The 10107-nt window shown below is 41.4% G+C and overlaps 2 protein-coding genes across 2 annotated transcripts in view; one reads left to right on the top strand and one right to left on the bottom strand.

The window, feature by feature from the left end:
• Positions 1-5078: 5078 nt before the first annotated feature.
• rpl22l1 (ribosomal protein L22-like 1) lies at positions 5079-7860 on the top strand. The gene is made up of 4 exons (XM_071328146.1): positions 5079-5183; positions 6948-7061; positions 7258-7379; positions 7525-7860. The coding sequence occupies exons 1-4, from the start codon at positions 5175-5177 to the stop codon at positions 7667-7669; spliced, it is 390 nt and encodes a 129-aa protein (XP_071184247.1). The 5' UTR covers positions 5079-5174; the 3' UTR covers positions 7670-7860.
• Positions 7861-9752: 1892 nt separating this feature from the next.
• Positions 9753-10107, bottom strand: part of LOC139531478 (serine-rich 25 kDa antigen protein-like) — an 875-nt gene continuing 520 nt past the window's right edge. The window contains exon 2 of the mRNA XM_071327955.1: positions 9753-10107. This exon is cut by the window's right edge and continues 382 nt beyond it. Within this exon, the coding sequence (XP_071184056.1) occupies positions 9753-10107 (355 nt within the window).

Genomic DNA, 10107 nt, shown 5'->3' with positions numbered 1-10107 from the left:
AAAAAACAATGTTAAAGTGGAAGAAAATTTCAAACTTAACCGCCTAGAGTTAATACAAAAGTCCCGATCACAATCTGTCTAAACTAAAGAGATTTTTTTTTGTTGCATGGACTGCGTCTCACCAATGGTGACCTTCCGTATCTGTCAGGCCATGAGACATCCCAAAAATCAGTCTTTTCACAAACGCCGGCAGCGTCCAAACGGTTTACCCAGTGATTGACAGATAAATGCAGGAGCTGTCTTCCAAGTCAGTCCATTAGACTATGTTCACCGAAATTCACAAATTATAATATGGTATGGAGACTTAATAGTTTATACACATTTTCCATGATGAACATTACTTATTATAGCCTACATGAAAAAAGTCAAGCATTATTGACACTGAAAAGCTGCTGTGTCTGATCCCATATAGACCTACCACCTCCTGCCATTGTGCCTTGATCAAGGCAATAAGACCCCCACATAGAACTGCACTGTTAGTCACATGTTGCCAACCCTCCATCTGGAGAACTTCTGTGTGTGCAGGTTTGGCTTTTGATTCAGCCCTGAAACACCCACGTCTGCTTATCAAGGTCCTGTTGAGCAACTGATGTTTAGGCTACAATGGTTAGACCAGGGCTGGAACAAAAGCCTGCACACCCTGTAGCTAACCTGGAGGATGGTTGCCACCCTTGATGTAAAATATTCCAACCAAATACTTTTGTCTTTACAAAATGATTCCCTCATTCAATAAATCAGGGATCAAATGGATAAGGTAGGTCACTTCAAAGCAAGGTACAACTAGACGTGTTATCATATAAGCCTAAAATATGAATGTTTCAGGGGTGATCTATGCACAGCAAGTTGTTTATTAGGCTATTAGAATATGTCACAATTAAATGGCTACTGTTTAATAGAGGGGAATCCCCATTTTCCAACGTGCAGATTTATTTAGGCTCTACAGTGCCGGTGGAAAGGCGACAGAGAAATTAGTCCTTAGTTATCTCCCTAGTTAACTATAACTGCTACAAGTTATGTTTGGAATTGGTGATCTAGTTTGGGATTCTTTTACATCTGCTGCTGAAATGTCCTCTCACCTTGGGCAACCGCCCACTGGCACACACACAGACATGCACTGAAGGGTCTTTCCGATAATGGCTGATGTCTTTTTTATTGATCATATAAGTGTGCTTTCATGAATTACATTAACAATTATGAAACTAATGTTTTCCTTTTCATGACCTAACAAACCCTAATTTAACAACTTGGCACAGCGCATCATGCCATTCAGGTTGGCAAATTTTAAATCTGCAATCTCGAACAGCCTACTGTCAAGCACAGATTCAGACTAGCGGCAAATGTAACTTGAACTATTTATTTATTACCCTTATTTTACCAGGTAAATTGACTGAGAACACATCATTTACAGCAACAACCTGGGGGATGAATGAGCTAATTGGAGGCTGGGGATGATTAAGTGGCCATGATGGTATGAGGGCCAGATTGGGATTTTAGCCAGGACACCGGGGTTAACACCCCTACTCTTACGATAAGTGCCATGGGATAGGCCCACCCACTTGTGAGCCAGGCCCAGCCAATCAGAATTAGTTTTGCCAATTGTACTCCCCCTCAAAACTTAAGATATCTGTGGCGTTGTGTTGTGACAAAACTGCACCTTTTAGAGTGGCCTTTTATTGTACCCAGCACAAGGTGCACCTGTGTAATGACCATGCTGTTTAATCAGCTTTTTGATATGCCACCTGTCAGGTGGATGGATTATTTTGGCAAATGAGAAATGCTCACTAACATGGATGTAAACAAATTTGTGCACAGCATTTGAGAGAAAGAAGCTTTTTGTGTGTATGGAACATTTATGGTATCTTTTATTTCAGCTCATGAAACATGGGACCAGCACTTTACATGTTGCATTTATATTTTTGTGCAGTATAAGCATCTTTGCTGACGTGGGCATGTTTTCAATATAGACTCCTTTTGTCATACAGTATTCCATATAAGGCATCCAGACCATATGAAAGTTACCCAGCTAACCCTTTAATCTGGTAATAAATAAAATCAAATGATACATAACTTGACATTGTGGGAGGATGGCCAACCTTTCAATTTATGACACTCCATTTCTTAGCTGCTATAAATGGTAGGTTACAAAGTTTCTTCTGATAACAGTCTCCAGTATCAACATTTTCAAGCAAGCAAAGACAGGGAGAATCTGTAGACGTGCTGAGATAATATAACATTATTTGTCAGAATGTATTAGCCTTCACAAGAGCATAACATATGCAAATATGTCCCCTTTTGTGTTTTACACTTCTAGCAGAGGAATGACATTTCTGAGTGATGATATTCAGTTTCACTGGCTTATAGTATGTTCTATGGATGGTCTTAAACCACTCATTTATGTCTGATTATATGAACATGACTGGATACAGATATGTTAGAATGCCCATTCATCATCAGTAGCGTCTCCCAGTTCTTCCTCACAGTTTGTTTTATCGGGAAAAGCCTCTATCAACCCTTGATACAGTTTGGAAATCAACTGTAGATGTTTGTCAGACTGCCTTAAAATAGTTAAACTTTGAAGCTTCTGTCTTGTCCAGTGTTTGCTACATAGAGAATAGTGTTGCATCGGCAAAAGATCACCTCAGCACCATCACAGACTGGTCTTCCCCGGCTGAGACCCCTGTCACCATCTGATCCTGCTCAGATGAGGCATGACAAAGAGTTACCTTGATGTACATTTCTACATTATATCATCCAATACTAGAATCAATAGTTGTATCATGGAAATTACCAGCAATTTAAGATGAAACTTTATCTATTCACTGGTTGATATAATATAAAAATTCACCTGAACTCTAAACTGGTCTTCCCTGGCTGTCTTACCCTGCTGGGACACCTGTCACCATCTGATCCTGCTAAGACATGACGACCATAGTGTTGTGTACTGACTGCACCAGGACAGTGAAGCCTATACAGCTGTTATACCGTGTCAGTATGGGAAAAGTAGGGAATTAGCTAGGGAAACGGACAGCTCAATAACGTTAGTTTGCTATACTGACTAATAAAAACTGGCATTGCACTTTCAAAAAACGTCAGAATATCAGTATTCAATTGGCTGCTGGTTTCATCATTTGATTCGGGTCTAGTGTGATTGAGGCAAAAATAATAGCTAAAGTCAGTGAGCGAGCTAGCTAACATTATCCAACTTTTCTCTAACTCAAAATGGTACATCAACTGGTGAAAACTAGCCGTGTTAATTTACTTCTGTTGAAATGAGACAAAACAAAGACTACAAACCATTTCCAGACACACTACAGCTGTTAAATACTGCTACTGACAGATTGCTAGAGATGAACTGGCTGTGGTAGCTACTAGCTAGCTAGTTCATTCACTTCAGGCAGAACTTCAGTCGAGAGGGGATGAAACATGTAATGCATTAGCTTACATTACATGAGTTACATTAAGTCAGCACTGGGAATAAATACTTTTTGTCCCCCGTCCCAGGGAAAGTTGCAGCCCTGTATTTTGCAGTATTATTTTAGTGCCTCGTTGCATACATATGCACATTTTAATTCAGTATATTTGCATTATTCTTTTCACTCATTATTTTTGAGTCACTACAATGTTGTTGATCCATCTTCAATTCTCCAATCACAGCCATTGAACTCTGTAGCGGTTTTAAAGTCACCAATGGCATCATGGTGACATCCCTAACCAGTTTTCCTTCCTGTCCTGCAGCTCAATTCAGAAGGATGACTGCATCTTTGATGTGTCTGGGTAGTTTAATAAATTAATTATTAACTTGACCATGCTTAAAGAGATATTCAATGTCTGATTTGTTATTGTTCTAATTCGGGACTTGACTGAGGGACCTTACAGATGTACGTATGGGGGACAAAGGAAGGTGTAGTCATTCAAAAATCATGTCAACCGCTATTATTCTACACAGATTATGTGATTTGTTAAACCAAATTTTACTTCTGAACTAAATTTAGTCTTGTCTAAAAGGGGGTGAATACTTAAGCAACGGCTATTTTAGTTATACAATTTGTATTAATATGTAAACAATTGTAAAAATGTTCTTTTCACTTTGACATTATGGAGTATTTTGTGTAGATCAATGACATCAAAATGCAATTAAAGGGTCAATCAGCGGTTCCGACATCAATTTGACTTATAAATTAATTATATGTTCCCATTGATTCTTTAAGAATATATGCCTTGTGCATAGTTCAACTGTCATGCCCCATCAGAACCCCAAATATAAGCTTGTTTTACGCAAATGTTTGTAAACAAAGAAAATGTAAACAAACTATATAGCCTCAACATGGTTAAAACTATCATGTTGATATCATGGCCGGTCAATCCTTGCATCCATAGCTCTGTATAGGAATTTGAGAGTGAATACATTTCTCCAGCCCTATCCCTCATCTTTTTACCGAACCAGGGGTGGGGAGGCCTCTGTTATTGTTTCTACTGCTGAGTGCCCCTTTACATTTCTATCCCACTTTGTAAGGCAACAACGTGAAAAAGTTAAACGGGTGGTAGACTTTCTATAGGCACTATAGAGAAGACTTGGATAAAAGAAAGATCAAATAAGGTGTGTGAGCGTGTTGGTCACTCATGCATGCTTGTGGTCAGGCTACTCAGTAAGCATATTAGCAACAATACAGACCTATTACATCAGTAAATCAACGACCCTGCTTTTCTACCTGTCAATGATTGACCACTCTCTCATGCTGGGTGCTGTCTGGCTGCTCTTTGGACCCGACATGGCCTTTGGCGTGGATCAACATAACAAAAGAACAACCAATAATAACCAATGAAGCCCTCAATTTTTTTCAAACTAATATAGCAGTAAAGTAGATTTATCGTAAGATATACAAAGCAAAGTAAAAAAACAAAACAAAAAAAACAACAGCATTCAAAGGCAAATTACAGAAAAATAGTTCATTTCACAACTATATATCACCAGTGATTTATTTATTGAAAGTATGGGAATAGTATTTCTTTCATTTAATTCATCAGTGTACTGCAGTCTACAGTAGAATATCCCAAATTCCAATTTGAAATGCCATTCCTGAACAATGACCATATTAGGCAAAGGGCTCACGTAACGACGTTTACGACCACCGCGCACGACTAACGCAACTTCCTTTCTACTCCGCACACCCAAGATGGCACCGGTACGTGAAAAGAGCTCGAGAGAAAAACCCTTCTTATCATTGTTAATTTCACTTTTACATTATACATCAATATGTATTTCTGGGGTTATGTGATTAAATAAAGCAAGCGACTACTCGCCATTCATTAGGCAGCAAGGCTAAGCTAGCTAGGCTTGCATAAGGTTAGCTAGCTAGCAGTACACGTGTTCAGTTTCAAAATGATCATTACTGTAAATCAGCGTTTGCCAAACTCTGTCTTGGGGACCCCAAAGGGGTGCACGTTTTGGTTTAGCACTACACAGGCACAGCTGCGTGAAGATGTTTTGAGTTGGGGGTGCTGATAAGTGATATAATAATTCTATCACCGGATTTGCCGAGTGGTATACAGTGTCATCAAGCGTTTTTTTTTATTTAAACAAATGGGGGTTAATCTGAGCACGGTCCAGACGAATTTGGCCTTTTTAAAAACCCATTTCAAGCCATTCTAATTCATTTAGGCCTACATGACAGGAGACTATTATTTTATACTACACAAGTGGCTAATCTGACACTCAAACACAAACTACCTAGGCCCAGATTACCAAAAGCATTTTAGGCTAAATTAATTGTTTGAACCATAGGATCTTATCATTTTAAGATTAAAATGTAGCCATAAAATGCTTTTGGGAATCTGGGCCATGGTCTTGACAGAGAGGGGGAGGGGGGGGTGTAACTTCAACTGGCAAATTAGTCTTTCAGCAGTTGTAATTTGCTTTCCAAACATATTTCCCACGATTGTATTTTGAAAGGTCTTGATCTGTTCACTGACAATGTGATGAGAAGTACAAACCGTCGAACAAAAATGCCATTCAAGTCAGGACTGACAGACATTTTGAGCATACCCTTGACTTTACCAGTCAAATTACCAGGGTGAGGTTCCAAACCCTTCCCAGCTAGCACATTTGTTTCCTTGAAAGTTGTGGGAACATACGTTTTTGGTTTCCCATTGGTTCTGGGAACAAAGCCATATGTTTAAAATAGTTTTTTTTACATGTTCGGTTAACGGAAGTGAAAATTTAGCCAGTTTAGGTTATGTACATTTTTAGGTTGCAGGGAGGTTCTGAGACGGTTTTCCTGGGAGGTTTTATTAACGTCAAGTTTTGTCACGTTTTGATTATTTGAATCAGCTGTGTAGTGCTAGGGCTAAAACCAAAATGTGCAGCCCTCGGTCCACCCCAGCACCGAGTTTGAGAAACGCTGCTCTAAAGTAATTTCCGAGCATAGATTCAGGAGGTTTTCCCAATTTAAAATATTTGTTTACTTTATAAGTATACATTTGGCATCCTCTTTTCACTTGCAATGGCATAAATACATTTGATCTAACTTTGGATTGAGGGTCAGTGTGAATTAGATCCACTGCCGTATAATAAAGGGGAATTTGCTCATTCTCATTCCACGGAGGAGCGAGTGTCTGCAGGATTTTGCTCCTCCCTTGTACTTAAGGTGAATTAAGGTCATCAATTAGTAAGGAGCTCCCCTCACCTTGTTGTCTTGGTCTTAATTGAAATGAAAACCCCAAAATCAGCAGACACTAGGCCCTCTATGGAATGAGTTAGACATCCCTGTATTATACTACTCTAGTCTGAGGAAAGCTGAATCATGTTGGCTTAATCCCTATTCTATCCTCTGAGAGCCATGGTTTAGAATCAGGAGGAACATTAGATTGAGGAATGCCTGTCATGCCGATCAGAATCATTCCTGTCGTTTATATTTCTATGATCTGAATGCCATGGTTGTTTTCCCTAGCTAAAGCAGAAGAAACAGACTGTGGTCAAGAGGACCAAGAGGGGGGTGTCCTGGAAGTTCACCCTGGACCTGACCCACCCTGTGGAGGACGGCATTCTGGACTCGGCCAACTTCGTAAGTTACCTGCCCTGCTTCGCCTGACACCACCGAGCTACCGCCCACGCTCCTCCTCATCATTAAGCAGGCTAGGGATATTATACTTTATTATTGTGTTGTGTTTGCCTAACTCTGTGTGTGTGGACTAGGGTTCCATTCCCTAGCTCAAACCCTAGGGTTCTCTTCCCTAGTGTCACTGTGCTCTGTCCAACAGGAAACATTCCTCAAAGAGAGGGTAAAGGTCAATGGCAAGACAGGAAATCTGGCTAATGTAATCGAGATCGCCCGCCTGAAGAACAAGATCAACGTCACGTCACAGAAGCAGTTCTCTAAGAGGTGGGCTGTTGGTGTCCGTAGTCTACTACTCAGCATGCCTTGTTAACCAGGAGTAGGTTTGAGAAACACCCTTTAGGACAGGTCTGAAGTGTTCTTCTCCCCTTCTTTGACGTCAAACTCATTATCCTCTCCCATTGGTCCACAGGTACCTGAAATACCTGACCAAGAAGTACCTGAAGAAGAACAACCTCCGTGATTGGTTGAGAGTCGTGGCGTCAGACAAGGAGACCTACGAGCTGAGATACTTCCAGATCAGCCAGGAAGAGGAGGAGTCAGACAATGACGAGTAGAACCAAGCTCCGCACACTTGCCCCAGCATGTAGGACTGGAGACTGGCCGGTCCCACACACGTGTCGCATGCGTGTGAGGGAAAGTCGTTTGTGAGAGACCTTTCCATTTTTCAGTGGATGGACTGCAAACTTCAGTGTGTTTCGTCATGAGCTGGAGTCTTGATAGGATAATAAATTAGATCAACAAAACAGCCCTGGTGTGTTCTGCTTGTTTTTTTTGTGGGTGCATGACTTTCAATGAAGTATGAGTTTCAGTGCGGAATAATTGGCACAGAACTTCTCAAATGACCATCACAGGTGTAATTCACAGTATGTCCACATGATGTCACCAGGGGCTGAGTGTTACTGTGTCCTGTTGTATTGTTATAGAGTGTGCAAATCAGCACTGCTAACAGCAATGCTGGCTAAACCGGAAGTTTTTTTTTTAGAATATAAAATAAATAACCTCAACGATGCACTGCTCTTAGAATATGGAGTACGGGATTACCATCCTGTAACCAGAGCATGAACACTACTCCTATATGATCTTTACTATACCCCACCTCCAGTGTAGATACCCCAGGTGGCAGGTAGCCTACTGGTTAGAGCGTTGGGCCAGTAACCTAAAGGTTGCTGGATCGAATCCCCGAGCTGACAAGGTAAAAATCTGTCGTTCTCCCCCTGAACAAGGCAGTTAACCCATTGTTTCCCAGTAGGCAGTCATTGTAAATAAGAATTTGTTCATAACTGACTTGCCTAGTTAAATAAAGGTTAAAAAAATAGTCTCTGCAGCCTTCAGTTCACTATAATCCAAAAAAGTCTTTCTGACCAACTAACCGTTTATTAATGTGTAACGTTTTGGTAGCAGTAGTCTGTATGTCGGAAACAAATGAGACGGTGTCGGAACCAACCGCAGGTAGTTTTTACTCCGTTATTGTCTGCCTAGTTTGAGTTTCCTTAATCTTATGTTATACAATCTTCTACCTTGGCTGATGTCAGAATGCTAGTGAATGTTTTATATTTCCAGGAGTAGAGTGATGTTTTCCCTTTCATCTGTGGGTGTGGTGTGAGTGTCCTTCAGTACAAACCGTTCCTCAACGTAGCAAACGTTCAAACGAACTGAAAGCACCCCTGGTTTGTTAGGTGTGTCTTGAGTGTGTGTGGATGTATGGGTGTCTCTGTGTTTGTTCTCACTCTCTGATCAGCTCTCATCTGCAGTGGATAAAACACACTGCCTTAGGAATGCCCAGTGCCCATTTCACCCTGAATGACCCTGCAACTGCATAGTTGTGTGGATAATAATTGGAATAACTGTGTGTGTTTTCCTGTCTTTGTCCATGTCTGTGTGTGTGCTTCTTCTACTGACTCTGTGTGTCTGCTTTATATTGCAGGGAACTGTGTATGTTATTAGCCCTGAGACTGATTAGTCAGGCTGCAGGTAGGTAACCTGATCTGTTATTCAGATGAGCAGATTACAGCATAGATACAATACTGGACAGCACAGTAGCTATAAAACTGTCCTCAGACCATACCTAGCCCTATACCCCAGCCCACATGATCCTAAACCCATTGTACCCCAGCCCACATGATCCTAAACCCGTTATACCCCAGCCCACATGATCCTAAACCCATTATACCCCAGCCCACATGATCCTAAACCCATTATACCCCAGCCCACATGATCCTAAACCTGTTATACCCCAGCCCACATGATCCTAAACCCATTATACCCCAGCCCACATGATCCTAAACCCATTATACCCCAGCCCACATGATCCTAAACCCATTATACCCCAGCCCACATGATCCTAAACCCATTATACCCCAGCCCACATGATCCTAAACCCATTGTACCCCAGCCCACATGATCCTAAACCCATTGTACCCCAGCCCACATGATCCTAAACCCATTATACCCCAGCCCACATGATCCTAAACCCATTGTACCCCAGCCCACATGATCCTAAACCCATTATACCCCAGCCCACATGATCCTAAACCCATTGTACCCCAGCCCACATGATCCTAAACCCATTGTACCCCAGCCCTCAACGGCCAACACCACAAAAATAACCTGGAGAAGAGAGAGAAGGAGGATTAAGTATTAGCCCATCTCCAGCTTAAACTCCTCTCCTCCATCATCTCTGTCCTTAGATCTCTTGTCTCTGCTAACACTATATCCACTGCTCTCAGGGGTCTTAGATCTCTTGTCTCTGCTAACACTACATCCACTGCTCTCAGGGGTCTTAGATCTCTTGTCTCTGCTAACACTACATCCACTGCTCTCAGGGGTCTTAGATCTCTTGTCTCTGCTAACACTACATCCACTGCTCTCAGGGGTCTTAGATCTCTTGTCTCTGCTAACACTACATCCACTGCTCTCAGGGGTCTTAGATCTCTTTTCTCTGCTAACACTACATCCACTGCTCTCAGGGGTCTTAGATCTCTTGTCTCTGCTA

Source organism: Salvelinus alpinus, chromosome 10 (assembly GCF_045679555.1).
Source record: "Salvelinus alpinus chromosome 10, SLU_Salpinus.1, whole genome shotgun sequence".
Classification (NCBI taxonomy): Eukaryota; Metazoa; Chordata; class Actinopteri; order Salmoniformes; family Salmonidae; genus Salvelinus; species Salvelinus alpinus.
Note: the sequence above shows the minus strand (reverse complement) of the source record. Positions and strands in the feature narration are given on the sequence as shown.

Bases quoted from the DNA above. Each gene is read 5' to 3' on its own strand.
- rpl22l1 (XM_071328146.1), top strand. The intron at 7,062-7,257 runs GTAAGTTACCTG...TCTGTCCAACAG, and splicing joins TTCTGGACTCGGCCAACTTC to GAAACATTCCTCAAAGAGAG. The intron at 7,380-7,524 runs GTGGGCTGTTGG...ATTGGTCCACAG, and splicing joins CAGAAGCAGTTCTCTAAGAG to GTACCTGAAATACCTGACCA.